We start from the raw sequence: 22,233 nt of genomic DNA on the forward strand, positions 1-22,233 counted from the left end.
ATCCCAGCACCCTGGGAGGCTGAGGCAGGCGAATTGCTTGAGTCTAGGAGTTTGAGACCAGCCTGGGCAACATAGCAAAACCCCATCTCTATTAAAAATACAAAAAAGTTAGCCGGGAGTAGTGGTACATGCCTGTAGTCCCAGCTACTCAGGAGGCTGAGGTGGGAGGATCACCTGAGCCCAGAAGGTCGAGGACGCAGTGAGCCAACATCATGCCACTGCACTGCAGCCTGGGCGACAACGCAAGACTCCGTCTCAAAAAAAAAAATAAAGTGTTCCTTGGTTTCAGCAACATCCAATTAGAAAATACAATCAAAATATTGCATTTATCAAAACGACAAACAACAAAGTGAGAATTAACATAAGTAATGCCAGAACTTTGTGTGTAAAATATTTTAGGTAAACATTATTTATAAATTAACTATACCATACATATAGCTCAAAATTCAGATACAAAAAGAAATATTACTTTAAAATCTCCTCCCACCTTTCCCAGCCACCCAATTTTCTTTTCTGGGGCAGTCACCCTTTGTTTCTTCTGCATATTTTTAAAAGAGATATCTTAGGCATACCTAGGCAGATATTTTTTTCTTATTGTTTTACAAAATAACAGCATAGTAGAACATGAATCTGCACTTCACTTTTTTCACATATAAATATATCTTGGGGATAGTTTTGTATCGTTACAAATAAAATGGTTTCATTCTTTTAAAGAGAGGCATCATATTCCTTGTATACAACCAATCCCATATAAATGGAAATTGGTGCAAACAATGTTATCGCAAAACTCCCTACACATCATTTTCCACATTTCTATGTGCAAGAATATCTTCAGTTCCAATTGTTAGATGAGGAATTGTTAAGTCAAAGGTTATATGCAGTTAAAATTTTGATAGATAAGACAATAGCTCTCCAAAGAGGTTATGCTAATGTACATGACCACCAGCAGTGTAGGTTCATGTACTGTTTTCTCCCAAGTATCTCTCCATCTTAGTGGGTTTTTTCAAATTTTGATCTTTGCCAATAAGATATGTAAAAAATGGTCTCATGCAAATAAAACAGGGAAAGGAATATCGCTTCACATCTACTAGAATGGCTATAATCAGAAAGACATAACAGGTTTTGGTGAGGCTATGGAAAAATCAGAACCTTCACATACTACTGAGAGTAGGAATTTAAAATGATGCAGCCACTTTGGAAAACAGTCTGGCCGTTTCTTGAAAACTTAAACATACTGTTTGACCCAGCAATTTTACTCCTAGGAATATACTCAAGAGAAATGAAAACTTACGTCCATGCAAAAATTTGTCTATGAATATTCATAGCAACATCATAATTCTACCAAACAGTAGAATAATCAAAATATCTGTTATCCCAAGAAAATGAATAGAAAATAAGTAATTAATAAAAATAGACAAATTGTAGGAGGAGAAACCTGAAAGGCTAATAAATATATGAAAAGATGTTTAACTTGACTGTTAATAATAGAAATGCACACTAAAACTATATCAAGACCATTTTTGCAATAGTTTCACAGTTGTGCAACCATCACTGCAATCGATTTTATTTATTTGTGTGTTTGAAATGGAGTTTCCCTCTTGTTGCCCAGGCTGGAATGCAAGGGGGTGATCTTGGCTCGTAGCAACCTCTAGGAGGCTGAGGCAGGAGAATCATTTGAACTCGGGAGGTGGAGGCTGCAGTGAGCTGAGATCATGCCACTGCACTCCAGCCTGGGCAACAGAGCAAGACCCTGTTTTTTAAAAAAAATAAAAAAAATGAGAGATCTACTATGTACGTTATAGAATGAAGTTTGTGTCATGTGGTAAAAGAAAAAGATGGATGGATAGAGAAATAGAATAATTCAATTTGTTTAAATACAGAATATATTTTTATATGGTTTAAATTTTAAAAAATACCTAAAATGCTTTTGTATTTCTATAAAGGCATGAAGAAAAATATGGAAAGATTCTCATGAAACTATTACTTGGGAAGCAGAGACTGGAAGGGAAAGGAAATACTATTAAAATTTGATACTCCTCTGCAGTGTTTGATTTGTAGAAAAGGATACTTGAGATTATTCCTGTCTTAGTTTTAGCAGAGGTCCTACAGGCCAAAATAAAAAAAAAGAATACATTCCCCGCTGAAGACAGTGGTACTTTGAAGACCAGTGACTTCTGGTGTGTCACATGCTTCCCCTTGTCCTAAGCTGAGCATTCATCGTCCCTGTTCCACTGCATTACATCCTGGGAGCACAGTGAAGGTAATCTGGCTTTTTGTGTTTGTTTTTAGGCTGTGGACGCAAAGGAGCTATATGTCAGTAGGTAGTCACCACTGCTCATTTTTCAGAGCGCTTGGCTCTGAGCTGGATGCCGTGAGTGGACGGGACTTTGGGTGTCTCCCTTGGGAAATCAGAGTATTTTCTATTTATGAGAAGCATGGGGAAAAGAGATATTTGAAGCCAGAAGAGGGAAATGTAGAAAAGAATCTTAAAGATTGTACATCCACATTTCAGAGTGCTTTTCATAGGGCTTCTGTTGATATACTCTATAACAAACCAAAAACAAACCAACCACAGCCACAAAAATGAGGAACGTATATGTGATTTTGTGTGGGAATGTTTGTGAGAAATTTGCCTTTTATGTGAACACTCTCTTTTTTATAAGAACTTGCCAAAGTTTTGTACCACTAACAGTTCTGGCTCTGATGACCAGGTAACCAGCTCATGACATGATGCAATCTGTGAATCCTGTAACATATGTTTATCTTTAGCTGCTAAGAATAACAGAGCCAGTTTGTGAATAAAGTTTATATCGTGCAGGACCCTGCAGCTATCACAGCTTTAAATTTGCTTCATGTCTCACTTTACTCTTTAACCTTTATGTTCATTTAACAAGGCTTCCAGCAACCTAAAAGCGTCTTGAAAATGCATTGTTCCTCTCCAAGGCTGCTGCATTTTTATATTTTTTCCATGAGGTTTTTTTTTTGTTGTTGTTCTGTTTTTTTTTCTTCCAGAGTCTCGCTTTGTTACCCAGGCTGGAGTGCAATGGTGCCATCTTGGCTCACTGCAACCTCTGCCTCCCAGATTCAAGCCATTCCCCTGCCTCAGCCTCCTGAGCAGCTAGAATTACAGTAGTGTGCCACCATGCCTAGCTAAGTTTTGTATTTTCAGTAGAGGTGGGATTTCTCCATGTTGGCCAGGCTAGTCTTGAACTGTTGTCCTCAGGTGATCCACCCACTTCAGCCTCCCATAATGCTGAGATTATAGGTATGAGCCACTGAGCCTGGCCAGTTTGTTCATCTGTAAACAATGTTTGTGCTTGTTAAATGTCAGTTGTGGAGAATTTATAAGTCTACATCTTAAGAATTACAAAGATTATTCATAATCTGAGAATCCAGTATTGCACTATTTTAATTTTATATAAACTTTTTCAATACATAACACTACAAATATATCCAGGAGTTATGCTGGTGTCCTATAAGTTAAGTATTTTGGAGAGATGAGTAAAACTAATAAAGTAAAAACTTTTAGAAATGAAACTTTTACAAAGTGAGGCAGCAAGGCTGAACAGTTAATCTTAGATGCTGAGTTTCCTCATTTTAAGTAAAAGTTTAAAATCATGTTAAAACCTTATTCCCAAGCTTAACAAGTGCCAGCATTCATTTGATGCCCTAAATCACTGTGTTGGCAACCACCTCTTAGTATTTAGGAAAAGCACATCTCAGTTATTCATAGAATAGTGTGATTAAGTATTTTCAGGGTGTTTGGTATCAGCAATGAACCAAATTAGACATTTGAAGTAGTGGAAATATACCAGAAATGGAAACTGAACTAGTATTTCCTAGAAAAGAGTTTGTCACTGTCACTGTGGTTATCCACTTAATTGAGCTTTTGATTTGCAAGTACATTCATTTACCTAACAGCTATACGGAAGACCATGTCACACCCATAGACCTAAAAATGATTACCCTAACAATGATAGTTGACATTTTGGGTTGTATATTAGGCTCTTGCTTCAGCAAGCATTCTCTACCATCTAGGGTTTATTCTTTAAAAAGCACAGAAGCAAAATTGGTTTTTCAACATTTTTGATGGTGTACTTCTTCAGGAAAAATAAAAAGCATTTTTGAGAAACATCTTCAACATATGTTTCTTTGTTTCTTTATTTCCTTATGAAATACATGTATATGTATGTGTATATGTATATGTGTGTATACATATACACACACACATGCACACACAAATAAATCAATTAAATTTGAAATGAGATAAAGAGTAAAATACATTTTTCAAATTATTGATTTATTAACAAAATTAAAAGCCTTCCTTCTCACGAAAAAGTATTGAAAAATCCATGAATTATGCAAGATTGTTATAACATTTGGTTGTAAGTATCTTGTTATTCCTGATATCAGTTGTCATTTTAAATTAATGAGAAGCTGCCACATTTTTGCATTTTTTAACAAATGGATTCAAAATTTACTGCTCAATTAAAAGATTGAAACAAAATAGCAAATTGTTTCCAAGTTTTTAAAAGTATTTTCTGTAGATGATAATCATATAATCTTTAGTAAGAAAAACACACTTTGGCAACATAATGGCAACACTTTGAAATATTTGTTTTCAAATGGTCTCTTCATAACAAGATATCACTTGGCGTGAAAATTACCTTGAAGAAACAACAACAAATAAACCTCTGGGGTTTTTTTTTTCTACAAAACCTTTTAGATAACATATACTGAGAGCCATATATCAATACAGAAAGGATCAGCAAATTTAGGATATTTGTGGGGTTTTTTGGTAAAAATAAATAAAATGTCTCACTTTAAGACGACTTTTAAAAACTTGGTTGCAAATGATTTTTAGCATTAGGTACCATCTCATTACAAAGTAATATTAAGATTTTAGGGTCTACAATTTAAAAGATTTCAATTAAATTATTTATGTAGATAAATTACAAAAGCATGTAAATTACAATATGTCACAATCCCATAAAGACAATCTACTGTACATTGTTGATTCTAAGATGTACATTTTTCACATTTAACACCTCAAACATTGGGAGCGGTTTTAAGGTGATGTCCAGAAGTATGGTCTGTAGTTACCTGCTTGTTCGGGCTCAGCAAACCTGGATTGGGCTCAGTGGACTAGAAGAAAACTTCAGAGACAAGTGGGGGGCGGGGGAGGGTCTTACAAAAAAAATTCTATAGATAATATACATACGTCTAAAATCTAAAAGATATCTCTAAATAAACTTTTAGTTAAAAAGATTCTAAATGTTGAGAAAGCATTGTCATTGTTTACCTGGCAGTTCTTTTTATTTCTTACTAACGCATAAATAATGGTATGTCTTATAATTAAGGAAGTCTCAGAATTAAATATTGTTGGCGGGGCACCAAGGCTCAGGCTTGTAATCCCTGCACTTTGGGAGGCCAAGGCAGGAGGATCGCTTGAGGCCAGGAGTTTGAGACCAGCCTGGGCAACAGAGTGAGATTCTGTCTCTATAAATTTAAATAATTTTTAAAGTAATATTGTCATAAACAAGGGCACAGCTGCCAACCCCTCTGCACTGTGGGCAGTTTTCCCTCTTCCCTGAGAACATCACTTCTAACACGGGATCTATGTGGACTGGTGACATGCCATCTGTTCACGTTTAACTTCTTTCTCATTTTTTAGATAGCAAGTACAAAGGTTAGTTCCAGTATGTTCTGTCCGCACTCCAGTGGGCAGTCTTGTGCGCAGTCCACTTTGGAGGGCTCGGCGCTCGTGTGTGGTAAGAGCTGGGCGGTGCAGAGCACGGAGAAAGGACATCTGCGAGGAAAGTTCCCTGATGGCTGTCAGCAAAGAGCGACCTCTCTGTGGCTGTGAGCGCTGAGAACCTGATCCTGTGGCGCGTATCTTACCTTGGTGCATAACGCAGCTCACCTCGGTCAATCCTTGCTCGGTCTTATGAGACAGGCTTTATTATCCGCATTTTGTATGAGGGGAAACTGAGGGTGGAGAGAGAATTACCTTGCTCAAGGCGACACAGCAGAGCGCACAGGTGGCAGAATCCCACCCGAGCCCGCTTCGACCCCCGGCGTGGAAACCACAGGCGCCCGCCCGGATGCGTGTCTGGCGCTGAACTAGAGAGTTAGTCCTCTTCGCCCGGCGGCCACGGCCCACACCGGCTCCTGCTCCGGCTCGACCCCTACTCGCCGCCAGCTCCGCGCGCCTCGGCGCTGCCTCGCCCACTCCGGGGTTGGTGGCGCGGGGGTGGCGGGCGCGGAGGCGGGAGGGCTGGCGCTGGCACCGCGAAGGGCAGAGCGCCGGCGGAGAGCGCGACACGTGCGGCCTGAGCACCGGGGCCTCCAGGTCCCCGCAGGCCCTGGACCGCGCCCGCGGGCAGGCGACAGGTCGGTGAGTGACCAGTGGCTCGGGGTGGGGGCGGAACCCCAGGATCCCGGGCCAGCGGGGTGTCGGCGTGCCCGGGCTTCCGTGCCTCGCGTCTCCCGAGGGGCCTTCGGCGACGGTCTCTCTCTTTAAGAAAAAAAATATATATATATACATATATTATTATTATTTTTAAGAATTCCAATATGATCTCATATGACTTATCTTCATCACGGCCCTAACGTTCTGGGCACAGATGTTCGCTTGGAGGTGCTGGGTTGTAGTTTGGCTAGATGCAGGGGAGGGAGCGCCCGGACTGAGCCCCTAAAGTACTCTTTCAGCCGGGGCACGGAGTGGTGGGCACACGCGGAAGGGAGGGGCCAGCGACTGGAAAAGGGTAGAGCGCACCCCTGAGGGTCCAGCCTTGGTTCAGGCCCACAGGCGTGGCTCCCGTTGCCTGACAATGGATCTAATGTGAGTAAGCTATTGCTGGGGGTTGTGGGGCGGGGGGGTGCGGGGGGGGGGGTTCTTCCATTGTCTTGGATGAGGGTGAACTATCCCTGTCTCAGCAGGCTTTTCTGTGGCCTCTGGACTGACCCGGAGTCCCTGCGTGACCAGTTACTAGTAGGAAGCTCTGGTGCAAGCCAACTGGCCAGCCTCAGTTTTCTCTTCTGTGAAATGCCTCTTCATTTGTGAAATATGAGGCCCTTCTCACCTCCCTGGGACATACTAAATATCAGCATTGTACGGGATTATGTATCTGTACCATTAGATCCAGGTCTTACCAATAGTAACCTAAAAGCACACTAATAGACCTGGTCTAAGAACAGGGACCCCACGCGGTGGCTCACGCCTGTAATCTCAGCACTTTGGGAGGCTAAGGCGGGTTGATCACTTGAGGTCAGGAGTTAAAGACCAGCCTGGCCAACTTGGTGAAACCCTGTCTCTACTAAAAATAACAAAAATTAGCTGGGCATGGTGGCCACACCTGTAATCCCAGCTATTCGGGAGGCTGAGGCAGGAGAATTGCTTGAATTCGGGAGGTGGAGGTTACAGTGAGCCAAGATGGGGCCATGGTACTCCAGCCTGGGCAACAGAGCGAGACTCTCTCTTAAACGTATATATATATATATCAGGCCAAAATTAGTCCCTTTACTCTCATTTTTAAAACTCTAGATCAGGCATCCCCAAACTTTTTACACAGGGGGCCAGTTCACTGTCCCTCAGACCGTTGGAGGGCTGCCACATACTGTGCTCCTCTCACTGACCACCAATGAAAGACGTGTCTCTTTCTGAAGTGTGGTAGGTGGCCGGATAAATGGCCTCAGGGGGCCACATGCGGCCCGGGCCGTAGTTTGGGGATGCCTGCTCTAGATAATTGTTACAATCTGCTGTAGAATGTGTAGATGAACATCTTGGTTGAGCACCTACCATGTACTTGGTTCTTGGATATATAGTATCTAATTCTTTTAAAACATAGTGAAATTGTTATTAGTATTCCCATTTTACAGATGTGGAAACTTACATGTTTCACACAGAGAGTTACAGATTTCTGGCTCAAAACTGTGTTCCTTCTGTTTCCATCTCTGGCGCAGAACCTTGTAACCACCTCCACATGAGCAAACAAGTGTTGGATTCTTATTCTCCATTAATAGGTATGGTACGGTGCCCTGTTTCTCTGTCCAACACTTAACTGAAAGGGCTTTAGTGGCTAAGAGCTAATACTTTCCTTCCCCGTTTTAATGTGAAATCCTCAATACGTTACACTCTGTCTTTGTTAGGCACAACAGGCTCTAGAAAAGTTTGCAGTATGCACTTTCCCATGTCATGCTTCTTGAATGTTATGATGGTTATACAGGCTGATAAATTCCCAAACTTTGACAAATGTAATATTTCCTGTATTAGAATGAGTTTTAGTGTGGAAAAAACATTCTAAAGTGCACATATAGTTTTTAAGGTCGAATAATCCTCCAAGTACAGTAGGAATTGGGCATCATTTCTGTTGTGGATTTATTTTTGTAATGCTGCACCTGCTTTGTTCTCTACCAAATTATTTTTCACCTTTGTAATCACACTCACAGCACCACTGTCTACTCCTACATATAAATTTGTGCAGACTGGCCAGGTGTGGTGGCTCACATCTGTAATCCTGGCACTTTGGGAGGCTGAGGCGGGCAGATCACCTGAGGTCAGGAGTTCAAGACTAGCCTGGCCAACATTGTGAAACCCCATCTCTACTAAAAATACAAAAATTAGCAAACCGTGGTGGCACATGCCTGTAATTCCAGCTTCTCGGGAGGCAGGAAAATCGCTTGAACCCAGGAGGCAGGGTTTGCAGTGAGCTGAGATGTTGCCCGCTGCCTGGGTGACAAGAGTGAAACTTCGTCTCAAAAAAAAAAAAAAAAAAAAAAAGGAAGAAGAAGAAAAAAAAAATTGTGCAGAATAACCTAAAAAGAAAGCCAAATTCCAAAAGAAGTCTTGCTCTTGGACGTTTCTAGTGCTCTTTACTAGTGTAACAGTGGTTTGGTTTGGTTTTGTTTCCAAATAAGTATTGAACATGTACATTATGGTCCGTACATTTGCTAGACTTAGATTTAGTGAATATAAAGAAATGTAAGACCCAATTCATGACCTACGAAGTCAAAATCATTGGGGAAAATTCAGAGAATACTTAATATGTCTTAAATGATAGGTGGCATGAAGTTAGGAGGTATGGAATCTAGTTTTAATCAAATCGGTCGTTCAGTAGTAAACCGGATGAATGGGCAAAGAGAATCAAAAGCAAGGCCATCTAACGTAATTCTCATAGTGTCACTGAAAAGAAGCGATACTGCCTTTCTTCTTATCATAATAATAGCAGGTAGCATTGATTGAGCTCTTGCTACATACCAGGCACTCTGCGAACAGCTTGTCATTTAACCCCCACGACAATTCTGAAAGGTAGGTACTGTTTTTATTCCCACTTTATAGATGAAGAAACTTAAGCTGAGTGGTCAAGTGATTTGTCACAGGCCATACAGTTAGAATTATCCAAGCCAAGACTTAGGTGTCCTGAGCAGATCCGCTGCTCATTTCATTACTACTCTAGCTGCACAGGAGGCTCTCCAAGGAGCTTGCACTGAAGTGATGAGAGTAAACATGGTTCAATTCCTCTTGGAGGTAGTAGCTTTGTGGCTTCAACATGGGAGCCCTGAGGCTGGCTGAGAATAAATGAGGTGGGTAAGCCTGTTCCTGCGGAATTTAAACCAACAGAAAGGGGAAAGCAGTTAGACTAACAAGAGTATCAAGTATGGGTTTTTATTTCTCAGATGCTCATGGAGTTAGAAGGAAAGCATAGAATGTACCTCTAATCCAATAGTGGATTTATGTGTGGTTTTTCTGGGTTATCTGGGTCAACTTGCACATTTTTCTGTATGTAGAATAGGATGCTAATTATTACTTTACGTACTTGATCAAATATTAACAACTAAATTATATGCTTTCATAATGATAAACTGCTAAGTAAATGCCTACAAAAAATTATTAAAATTAGAATCTTAATTAACCTCTATTTCGCAATGATAAGCAGGAAAAGCAACACATTAAGTAAAATATCAGGAGATACTGAGATGAAAGGTTGTTAGAGACTTCAGTTAATTCTTAATCTATATGAGAAACTTGAGAAACATTGTGGAATAGTCGTCACTACTTTCAGTTTTTTAATTCCCCTCTCAGGTGTGCCTCCAATTATCTTAAAATAATTGTGACATTCTTAGAAAACTCTCAAAACAATGCAATTATTTTAATAGGATAATGCCTCATAGTACTTTATGAAAATACTCAGTGGTTGCTTACAGGGTGAAGCAAAACCTGGCCAGGACTTCACCATACCCAAGATCCAAAGGTAAACCTCCTGCCATTATCCACGAACAGAGTCTTCCAGACTGAGGATGTCAAAGAAAAAATCTTTCCAATTAACTAAGGAAGAAAAGTTCGTTAAAGAGGTTTAATTTTCTCAATAAGGGTCAATTGCTTTCTTTTTTCTCTTTCTTTTTTTTTTTTTTTCATTTTGAGATGGGAGTTTTGCTCTTGTTGCCCAGGCTGTAGTACAATGGAGCAATCTCGGTTCACTGCAGCCTCCGCCTCCCAGTTCAAGTGATTCTCCTGCCTCAGCCCCCTGAGCAGCTGGGATTACAGGCATGCGTGATCACGCCTGGCTAATTTTGTATTTTTAGTAGAGACAGGTTTTCTCCATTTTGGTCAGGCTGGTCTAGAACTCCTGACCTCAAGTGATCCACCCACCTTGGCCTCCCAAAGTGCTGGGATTACAGGTGTGAGCCACCGTGCCCGGCCCAATTGCTGTTTTTTAAGACAAGAAAAGGAGACTTTGGAGTGTGAAGTTACCTGCCACGGTGACAGAGGCAGAAACAAAGGATGGCGCCTGGGGCCTCTTTTCAGCACATCGTCCCTCCCAGTGGAAGACAGCTTATTTTATTGACAGATCTAGCAGCATGCAGAGAGTGAATCAGAGAAGGTTGGAATTTTTTAAACTTTATCGAACACCTGCCATGAGAGTTTTAGGCTTATGGGAACTATTCAAAGAAAGAAAAGAGGTCATGTAGTTTGTTTGAAAGTGTCTTGTTTCTTTCTTTTTACTGTTATGTTGTAGAAATGCTGGTTCAATTTATAGGATAAAATAGTTCTCAGTACAGATGATTGAGGGGTTGGGGTTGGGCGATTTATTTCAAGTGTGATTTGTTTACACACAACATTTCAGGAGCCTATGATGTCAAATGGGATATATCTGAAATGGAAATAAGGATAAACAGAATTGACAGAAACAACATTCCAGAAAAAATTGAAAAGAAGAGAGAAATGAATAAAGGAACTTTTAAAAAATATATAAACAGGTCATAAAGAGGGAAAGGAGAAAACACATTTAATTTTTTAAAAAGGAACAAAAATTCAGAAGTCTTTTGAATTTGAGCAAGAAAACAAAGTTCCTGTACTTGGGTGAAATTAAAGAGGAGCCAAAAGAAAAGCAACTGGCCCTTATTGAGAAAATCAAACCTCTTTCACGAACTCTTCTTCCTTAGTTTATTGGAAAGTTTCGTTGTTTCATCCTCGTTTGAGGGAGGTGGGCATCAGAAGTAATGAGTCAACCTGCTGAAGAGTAAAGCATTAGGCATTATAAATGCTTTACTAGATAGGTATCATAAAGATTGTAAGGTGCCTAGCATTATATCTGAAACATAGTAAGAGATCAAATAACTGCAGTGTTAATATTAGTATAGTGTTAAGATTAGCATTATTTTTAGTATTATGCTGCTACTGTTGCTACTGATTACAAGCAGTCTCACATCTGAAAGTAATGTTGGATTAGAAATCAGGAGGCTGGCCAGGCGTGGCGGCTCACACCTGTAATCCCAGCACTGTGGGAGGCCAAAGCAGGCGGATCACCTGAGGTCAGGAGTTCAAGATCAGCCTGGCTAATATGGTAAAATCCTGTCTCTACTAAAAATCCAAAAATTAGCCAAGCATGGTAGCATGCACCTGTATTCCCAGCTATTCGGAAGGCTGAGGCAGGAGAATCGCTTGAACCCAGGAGGCGGAGGTTGCAGTAAGCTGAGATTGCACCATTGCTCTCCAGCCTGAGCGACAGAATGAGACTGCATTTCAAAAAAAAAAAAAAAAAAAAAAAAAAAAAAGAAAGAAAGAAAGAAAAAAGAAATCTGCTATTAATGTTTACTTGAGTAAATCCTCTCTTTTTTTCTAGGCCATGGTTACCAATTTGTAAAGTAGGGAAGGTGTAATAAATGACCTCTGAAGTGTTGTCTGTATACTGATTTGCTACCAGCAAAACATCTCTGTAAGTAGCTTTGCAGGCAGAAGGGAAGAATTTTGTTCTTTGCCTCATTCAATCACCTGATCATTAACAGCGTGCATTTATATGACATTGAGACACACTTGAAACAGCTATTCGGTTGTCTGTGGTAGCCCAGACTGAAATGTCAGCTGTTGGAGGGAAGGGAGTGGCAGGACACAGTAGTTATTAGTAACTTGTATGGCTCTTTCCTCCCCTGATTTTTAAGTTATTTGATAGCCTTAGGAATTAAGATTTGTTCATCTGGCCTAAAAAAACGAACACTTGTAGTATATTGACAATCGTTCATGATTTAGCGAAGAAATACAAATGAGGGAATCAACAGGAGAAATAGGAACTAGCCTCAGTAAGGTTCCTACTTTGTGCTAAGTATTCTCACGAATCCATGATGCCATGAACTGTTAACAATAACTTTGTCTTAATCGTCACAGTAACTTTGTCCAGCTAGGTGTTACTATACCTACTGTAAGGGATGAGGAAATGGAGCTCTCACAGTCAATAGCATACAGCAGAACTGAGATCCATTCACCTTTTTCTTTTTCTTACTATCACTATTTTTTTTGACCTTAATACAGTGACACAGAAGAAAAATTTGGAAGTAGAAAGTGTTCCTGCCAACATGAGATTATCACCTGTGAAAGGAAACTTAAGAGCTTCTTTTTTTCCTAGCCTAGCACAATACAGTTTGGAAGTAGCTGCATGCTTTGTGCTTCTCTCTAGAGCAAGGGGGAAAGAGGCTGGTCGGGGAGAAATTGTTGCCTCTGTCTTTCTGCCGGTTGGTGTATTTCTGGTTTGTTCCCACCCACCCACTCCCCTACCCACCATGTGAGATGTTGTTTTCACCATCTGGAAACTCTCACAACTTGAGTGATGAGTCAATGACATAGCACACTCTTTGATTTCCTGATTCAAGACAGAGTTGTTGTTTCAACATTGACCCTCTAGACAGGGTATGTGAAGGATGTTTACAGCTGACAGGAGGTTTCATTTTATTGGAAGATACCTCATTTACTTGAAGGTCGTTGGGGATTCTAAACTTCTCATAAATGGAGAAGCTATTTTTACCTGGTAAATGAGCAAGTTTGTGTTTGGATCAATATACCACTATATAAACTCAAATTTATCTTCTATTTTACCTATTTCATATAAATATAGATGTTTATATAATATACACATATATTTTAACCTATGTCCTATATATTATATAGGACATAATATATAAAAACATACTTCATATGTATGCATTTTTTAAATCCTTATAATTACCATCTGAGTTTTTTTACTATTTGGAGAATGTTAGAGCTTCATAAATTGTGATGCATGTTGAAAATTTCTTCAGGGGAGTGCTGCAGATATCTTGTATCCATTCATTCAGTTCAATCCATAATTTTATCTTGTGTAAGACTATTCCAAATTTTAGTACAACAGCTAACATAGCTACTATAGGGGTAGAAAAACTCCCCTCCATCCTTTAGTGTCTTGGTTGAGTCTAAAAATTAAATTGACATTAGATTAACAGGAAAAAAAATACAAATTTACTCATCAAATATTATGGGACATGGGAGCACATGAAGAAATGAAGACCTGAAGAAATAGTCAGTTACTTAAATACTGGATTGAACAAAGAATAGTAAACTATAAATATGTGACTAAATTATGTGGGGATGCTAAAGTCTGTACAGAATTCTCTTGTTCTCATCTTCTCATCCTTGAAGATAAGGAACTTGCAAGGTAATGAAGGAGATAGACAGCTATCTAAATAAATTAGTTATCTTTACAATATGTGCTAAGACAGGAAGATGCCAGGGTGCTCTGAGGATACTGGTAGGAGGGGTCACTCTGACCTGAAGACATACGTAAGGCTTCCTGAAATCTGACCATTTCTATCGCCACTACTGCACCTGAGGTCCACGTCATCATCATCACCTGTGTCTCGGCAATCGTTTCCTAACTGGCCTGCCTGCATCCACCCTAGTCCCCAGACAATAGTGTGTGTGTGTGTTTGTGTGTGTGTGTGTGTGTGTGTGTGTGTGTGTGAATGTAACGTGTATCCTGTTACATCCTCAATTAAAACTCAATTAAATCGGTAAAATTCCTAATTAAACTCCAGTGGTTTCTCATGTATTTAAGAGTAAAATCTAGGCTCCCTTTTTTGGCAAACAAGTCCATAGTAAATCTGGCTCCTGCCTTCTTCTCTAATTTCATCTCATTCCATCTCCCTGCAGTCACTTTCTCCAGCCACCCTGCCCTTATTTCTGTACCTCTCCCTTGGCAAGCTCATTCCTCTGCCTCCAGGCTGTGCATTCACCATTCTTCTGTCAGGAAAAAGTGTTTCTACATTTTCAGTTGGCCAGCACCAATCTTAGCTCACGTTTCACTTCCTACAGATGCCTTCGTTGACCGGCTTCTATCCTCCCCAGGGTCTCTCCTCTTTTATATCCCTCTTTTATTATTACCTGAACTCACCAGTGTGTTGCTTATATTTTTGTTTTCTGCCTCCATACTCCAGGATGTCGTTTCCGTGAGAGCTAAAATCCCTCCTGCCTTGTTCTCTCTTGTATCCCAAGGCCTTGGCACTAGCAGCTGCTTCATACGTGTTTACTGAATGAATAACGAATGAAAGTTGTCTGAATTGAGCTTAGATGGATGAGTAAGACTCACCCAGTGTAAGAATAGTGGGAAAGTGAAGAGAATAGCATGAAGGAAAGACACCAAGGCATGACTCGGCATGGAATGGGCAGGGATATAAGCAGCTCAGTGTCACTGGAGAGTGGTGTCAGCAGAGAATGGAGGTAGATGTGGCTGGTGATAGAAATTAGCTCACAGAAGCTGTTGTACTCCATGATCTTGGACTTTTTTGATTTAGAGATGGGGAGACCTGCAGATTTTGGGTTAAATCTGTGCTTCTCAAACGTTTTAACAGCAACTCACAAGAAATACATTTTATATATCTGTGAACTGAGATCCATCCCCAGCTTTTAGAGGCTGTCACATTCATTGGCTCCTGGCTCCTTCCTCCACTTCAAAGCCAGCAGCAGCGGAGTGAGTCCTTCGTACATCGTATCTCTCTGACCCACTCTCTTGCCTTTCTTTTACACTTTTAAGGACTCCTGTGATTACACTGGGGCCACTTGGTTCATCCAGAATAATCTTCCCATCTCAAGGTCCTTCACTTTAATCACATCTCCAAAGTGTTTTTATTATTTGAATATGTTCACAGATTCTGGGGATTAGAGCGTGGACATCTTTATTGGGCCATTTTGCTGCCTACCACAGGGATGTTTATAGGGAATTTTCTAAAGATCATATTCCTTTCTCTCCTTCGCATCTTTCTTTGAATAGACATTTATTGAATACCAACTGTTTCCCAGTGTTAATTGCTGATATTCAGCAGTGAGCAAGATAGTTAATGTTCTTGCTTTTATGGGGCTTATATTCTAGTATAAAAGACAGATGACAAACAAGTAATTAAGTAAAGAAATAAGGTAGTTACAGATTGTGCCATGAAGACAATAATAATGTGATGAGTAAGAATCAACTGGGGAAGACCACACTGGTCAGGGAGGGTGTGGGAAGGATAGAGACAGCGGTCAGGGAGGGGCTTCCTGGGCAAGTAACACATGAGCTGAAATCTAAAGGATATAAATACATCAACCACATGAAGAAACAAGGGAAAATGATTCTAGCAGAGGAAAATGCCAAGTCCCCTAGGCAGCAAAGAGCATGCCTGCATTGTTCAAGGAACAGTCTGGAGGCCAGTGTGAATGGAGCAGAATGAGCCAGGCAAGAATATAAAGTGATGATGGCAAGATGGGAGGAAGTGAGGCCATGCAGTGGCTGAGAGATCGTGTGTGGTATGGGCTGTGGATAATTTACCAACAGCAGTAGGTATCTGTTGAAGGATTTCAAACAGTGGTGGTGTGCAGCGGGTAACATGATCTGATTTATGTTTTTAAAAGGGAGTGAGCTATGTGAAAATGGCTTAGAAAGGGCAAGGCTGGATTGGAAAAACATGTTGGGGGCTAGTGTAGACTAGGGGAGAGATGACAGTGGTTTGAACAAGGGTGAGGGGACAGTTGGAATGGAGAGAAGTACATTGATCTGTAACATGTTTTCAGGGTAAAGTTGACAGGACTAGAGATGGTTTCGCTGTAGAAGATGAGAAAGAGGTTGGAATCAAAGATGACTTGTAGATGTTTTTAACAACTTAGGGGTAAGAATGTCATTCACTGAGATAGAAAAGGCTGAAGGAAGAACCAGTTTGGAGAAGGGGTGCCAAGCATTCAAACTGAACACCTTAATATTGAGAAGGCTGTTAGACATTCAAGAGGCGATGACAAGGAGAAAGATGGATGAGACTGGAGCTCAAGGGGATGTGTGAGTTGAAGATCTATGTCTGAAATCTTTAGCTTGCAGATGACATCCAGAGCCAGGGGACCAGGTGAGATCCCTAAAGAGAAAGTAGAAATAGAAAAAAAAAAAAAAAAGAAATACCTTGAGTGTGCTAAGGTCCTCCAGGAGTTAAAAATCAAGAGGAAAAGAAAGAGTAGCCAGCAAAGACTTGGGCTAATATTATTTAGGGTTTTCCTGAATGATGACTAGGCTAGAGGTAGAGGAATCAAAGGGCACTTTCCTAGAACCCCACAGGGACAAGATTGCTGTATCTCCAGCACTTATTGTGCCTAGCACATGAAAGGCAGCCATCCATATTGAATGCATAAGTGACATTGTCTGAAGCTCTTCAGTATCTTCTGCATATGTCGAGGAATGGGGTTAAGAGGTAAACTTTTGCTTTGCATTGGCTACCTTTTAGTGGCCTGACATTACAGAACTTCCCAGCCTACTTTATGAATTTTTGGCCTATCTTTAATAGAATTTTAAAAATTTATTACTGACCAGTGGAGCCATTTCTTAGGTTTGAATGGGAAACAAATCAGAAATTGCCAGCTTATGTTTTCTGACATATTCAAGATAAAATCACTCTGTCAAATAAATAACTAATTAAAAAACGAGCTTCTCTAGAAAATGCAAACAGCCCTTGGAATTCCTTTTTTACTGCCAAAGAGATCAGTCTTTTACTACTAAGTTCCAGATGGGTTATGAACCATTTTTCAATATATATTTCCAGAATGACATGACTGGATTAGAAACTCTAATTAGTGAAAATACTCTGTCTGATATGATGATGAAGCCTTGTTTGAAAGAAAAAGTAAAAGAAAAAGTGTTGTGTGGGACTAAGGTTCAGACAGGTTAAGTAATTTGCAGATAGTCTCAAGCATTTAAACCCAGTTCTAAAGGACCCCAAAGCCCATTGCTATGGTCTGAATGTTTATGCCCTGCTCCCAAATTCATATGTTAAAATCCTAACTCTCAAGGTGATAATATTAGGAGGTGGGGTCTTTGGGAGGTGATTGGGTCATGAAGGTAGAATTTTCACGAATGGGACTAGTGCTCATGAAAGCTCTGTTGTCCCTTCCACCATGAGAGGTCACAGCAAGAAGGCCACATCTATGAACCACCTATGAAGTGGGCCCTCACCAGACACCAAATCTGCTGACCTCTTAATCTTGGACTTGCCAGCCTCTAGAACTGAAAAATAAATTTCTGATGTTTATAATCTACCCAGTTTATGAGTATTTTGTTATAACAGCCCAAATGGACTAAGACTGCCAGTTCCTTCTCTAATCCTTTGCTGACCCCAAGAAGTTTCACTGAGTTGGGGGTTGGAAGGTGGCTAAGATATTGGATTTACTAGTTTTTTTTTTTTGAGACGGAGTTTCGCTCCTGTTACCCAGGATGGAGTGCAATGGCACAATCTCGGCTCACCGCAACCTCCGCCTCCTGGGTTCAGGCAATTCTCCTGCCTCAGCCTCCTGAGTAGCTGAAATTACAGGCACGCGCCACCATGCCCAGCTAATTTTTTGTATTTTTAGTAGAGACGGGGTTTCACCATGTTGACCGGGATGGTCTCGATCTCTTGACCTCGTGATCCACCCGCCTCAGCCTCCCAAAGTGCTGGGAGTACAGGCTTCAGCCACCGTGCCCGGCCTGGATTTACTAGTTTTAAAGGTATATATCATTTTTTTAGAATAACAAACAAAATTTCAACAAAGTGGAGAAAAATAAAGTGATACTTAAAACTATTCTGAACTCTTTTGGCTCTGGTATTTTCTAAATGCATTTGACATGAATGAATTTGTCTTCTTTTGCAAGGAAGAATACAAAGTTCTATACCAGAGTTGATCGTTGATGGCACGTAGAGGCTGCTCATTGGCACTGATTTTTATAATCATGTGGCTGTTGATTAAAGCAAAAATAGGTAAGATATTTCTATAAGTTACTCTGTGGAAGAATTTGTGGTTTAAATTTTCAGTTACAGATGAAGTATTTATTTGCAGTAAATGTTTAGGTAGTTGGTCTTTTGTGTACAATCTCTGTCATTTAAGTGGATAAGTCTGGTTCTGTCTATGACTAGTAGTTCTTCTATTTAATTTGCACTAATGATTAATATAGGGGTCCAATTATTTTATTTCCTCCTAAGAAAGTGGCTTGGTAATCCAGCTAGGCATCACAAATACATGTTTTACATTTCAGCACATTTTTCTTCCTGCCTCCCACCCTCCACAAGTTCTTTTTTTTTTTTTTTTTCTGAGACTGGGTCTGGCTCTGTTGTCCAGGTGAAGCGCAGTAACACAATGTTTGCAATACTCTTTTAATGCTCTTTTAAAACTTTTTTTTTCTTGGTACAAGTATTTAAGTAAAAATTACAAGTTATAAATGGTGATGGAACGAATGTGATTTATTCTGGGAAGGCTTTAGTAGTCTGGTAAATAATTTGCATATTAAGAGAGGCTGGTTTTTCCCAGAACTGTGTTCCTGAATGTTCTTTTAATCCTGCTTTCTCACCACTTTCCTGGTTATAGGTCTGATTATAGTTCTGATTGTAGTAGTACTGTTATGAGCAGAATGCATATTTTCATTCAAATACAGTTAGACTTCAATATGTTTATCTTCTGTTCTCATTACACATCACCATTATAAGCAGAGTCATATAGGTTATTTATATTTGCATGATCCGATGGGGCTAATTTTGTCCTGTTTTGGGGAATTACATAAACTCTTCATTTTGAAATGGGTTTATTATCACAAACTAAATATTGCATTTGTACCTTATTGCAGATGAGTGCAGGAGGGGCGATGTGACTGTGACGCCTTCCCGTGTAATTTTACTTGGATCCACTGTCAATATTTCATGCACTTTGAAGCCCAGACAAGGCTGTTTGAACGCTTCCAGACATAACAAGTTAATCCTGTACAAGTTTGACAGAAGAATCAATTTTCACCATGGCCACTCCCTCAGTTCTCAAGTCACAGGTCTTCCCCTTGGTACAACCTTGTTTGTCTGCAAATTGGCCTGTATCAATAGTGATGAAGTTCAAATATGTGGAGCAGAGATCTTAGTTGGTGGTGAGCATTCCATTTTGAATTTTTAAAACTTGGCAATCTTTTAGTATTTTTCATGTGTTAAGCAGAAACCCAGATACGGGTCCATGTTCTTTCTTTCCCGCCACATTGAAGTATTTTATGTTGATAGCAACATGAGAGCTTCAGTGTGTGAAGTTCAGAAATTGAAATCTTATTTGGCAAGTCAGTCTCTCTCTCTCTCTCTCTCTCTCTCTCTCCCCCCCACTAAAACCATTTATCTGTTGTCCTTAACTTTAGTGGCAGAAAAAGTGGATCTCTGCAGTTGGGTCTTTATGCCTTCTTGACTTATAAGAATGTGTTTAAAGCTACAGCCTCCTAAAAAAAAGAAAGAGATGTCTCTTTAGACTTACGCAGCCCAGGATGACTACGCAGAGTTGAGCAGCACCTCTCGCCCTCCCTAACTTAATGCCCCCCAAAATAGTTCTTCCATCCATGCTCACCTAGACCACTGGTTCTCACACTTCATAGAAGTTAAAAGAAAACATTGATCATACGTATTGTCTTTTCCTCAGTTCTCTAGAAAACTGACTGCAGAAAACAACAACAATAACAAAAAAACAAACAATAAAAAACCTGACCTGCTAACCATTCATGGGAAGGGGGTGTGGGTCAGAGGAGTTACACAGCCCCAAGGAGGCAAGAGGGCAGGAGTGAGCCAGGAGAGGGACAAAAGCAAATACTAGGTGGTAACATGATTGAGCTGGCCACAGCTTCAACATAAAATACAGCTGGTTGTGCCAGGCACGGTGGCTCAAGCCTGTAATCCCAGCACTTTGGGAGGCCGAGGTGGGTGGATCACGAGGTCAAGAGATCGAGACCATCCTGGTCAACATGGTGAAACCCCGTCTCTACTAAAAATACAAAAAATTAGCTGGGCATGGTGGTGCGTGCCTGTAATCCCAGCTACTCGGGAGGCTGAGGCAGGAGAATTGCCTGAACCCAGGAGGCGGAGGTTGCGGTGAGCCGAGACCGCACCATTGCACTCCAGCCTGGGTAACAAGAGTGAAACTCCGTCTCAAAAAAAAAAAAAAAATACAGCTGGTTGTTTGTGCACTTAGGGACATTTCCAGAAACAGCATATAGAAATCTCACGACAGGAGAAAGAAAGAAATTTAACTATCTCCCATTGGTCAAAGTTCACCTGACAGGGGATCAGTTTCCCACACTGCTGGCTTGCATCGCTGGGCCCTTCCGGCAGCTGCTGGGGGATTAGAACTAGTGTCAAGAGTCGACATCTGCAGCATGAGCCACAGTGCACAGGATGAACCAGCAGCACACCTACTGCAGTTCCCAACCTGCAGCCCACAGCCTTGCACGTCCAACCAGGCAAGCCCGTGAGCAAGCATGAGACCTAAGGGATTCCATGGCACCCTGTGCCTCAGGGGTTCCAGGGAAGCTTTGGGGTGGCAGACAAGAGGCATGAAGAGACTAGGAAGAATTGCTATAGCAGGCTGGCTGACCAAGCCTCATAGACATGGTATCTGTCCTAAAGGCTGTGATACAGAGCTCAGTGAGACTCTGTCCAGGAAAGATGGAAACCTCTTCTCTGTGACCCATAAGGATATATATGCATAGCTGGTGCCAGGCAATTTTCCACCAAAAGCATGGAGCAGAAGACCAAGCCAGTGGCCAAGCAGATCATTGGTAGGAGGCATAAGGTAGGCCAAGTACGCACCTTCCAGCTCAGGGCCTCCTGTTCACACCACTGTGAGTCGCGTACTCAGCATTGACAGCCTGCGGTACAGCAGAAGTGCCATGGGCTTTGAATGTCAACTCTGCCAGTAGCAGTGTACCTTAGACAACTTAAATTACCTGAGCCTCAGTTTCTCCGTCTGTAATATAACGGTAATAACATCTACCTCATAAACTGGTTGTAGTCTTAGATCTCCTCTTATATGCAAAGTGCTTAATGCCATTCAAGGCACATGGGAGGCATTTAGGTGATGGCTTCAGGCTTCTCAACAGCAACCTGGAATGTGGAAGGCAACAGAGTCCTGACTAAAAATTCTTTTAGACTTAGAAGTCTATACTCAAAGTATCAGTCAAACGTGAGGGTAGAATAAAGACATTTTAAACTATGCTCAAAATATTTCCTCCCATGCACCCTTTCCCAGGGAAATCCTGGAGGCTATGCCCCGCCAACACAAGTCATTCAGCAAGAAGGAAGAAAACATTTAAATCTAAGAAACAAGAGAGCCAAGGGAAAAGGAGAAAGAAGTTAGGACACACTGAGGATGAGCAGTCCCAGAATGACAGCCGGGTACCAGGCATGGAGGCGACCGGTCTTATACTGGAAAGTACACAGGGCTGCAAGAGAGCGGTCCTCAAGCAGATGAAATGGATAGAAGTCCCAATATATTTGAACAGTGTATTGAACAGTGATTGAACAGTGATTCAGATAATTGACTTGAAAGTTTGAAATTTTATTAACAAGAAAACTAAACAAATGGAAAGCAAGATAATTACTAATTCTAAGATAAAAAGTTGTACAGTAAATGTAAAGTGAACAGTATTC

General features: G+C 40.8%; 1 protein-coding gene across 1 annotated transcript in view; it reads left to right on the top strand.

Moving 5' to 3' along the window:
- Positions 1 to 6,322: 6,322 nt before the first annotated feature.
- IL12RB2 (interleukin 12 receptor subunit beta 2) overlaps positions 6,323 to 22,233 on the top strand; it is an 89,623-nt gene continuing 73,712 nt past the window's right edge. Inside the window, exons 1-3 of the mRNA XM_010347867.3 lie at positions 6,323 to 6,397; positions 18,447 to 18,552; positions 19,413 to 19,700. Coding sequence (XP_010346169.2) covers positions 18,483 to 18,552; positions 19,413 to 19,700 — 358 coding nt within the window. The 5' untranslated portion in view covers positions 6,323 to 6,397; positions 18,447 to 18,482. The remainder of the gene's footprint in view (positions 6,398 to 18,446; positions 18,553 to 19,412; positions 19,701 to 22,233) is intronic.

This window comes from Saimiri boliviensis, chromosome 11 (assembly GCF_048565385.1).
Source record: "Saimiri boliviensis isolate mSaiBol1 chromosome 11, mSaiBol1.pri, whole genome shotgun sequence".
Lineage (NCBI taxonomy): Eukaryota > Metazoa > Chordata > Mammalia > Primates > Cebidae > Saimiri > Saimiri boliviensis.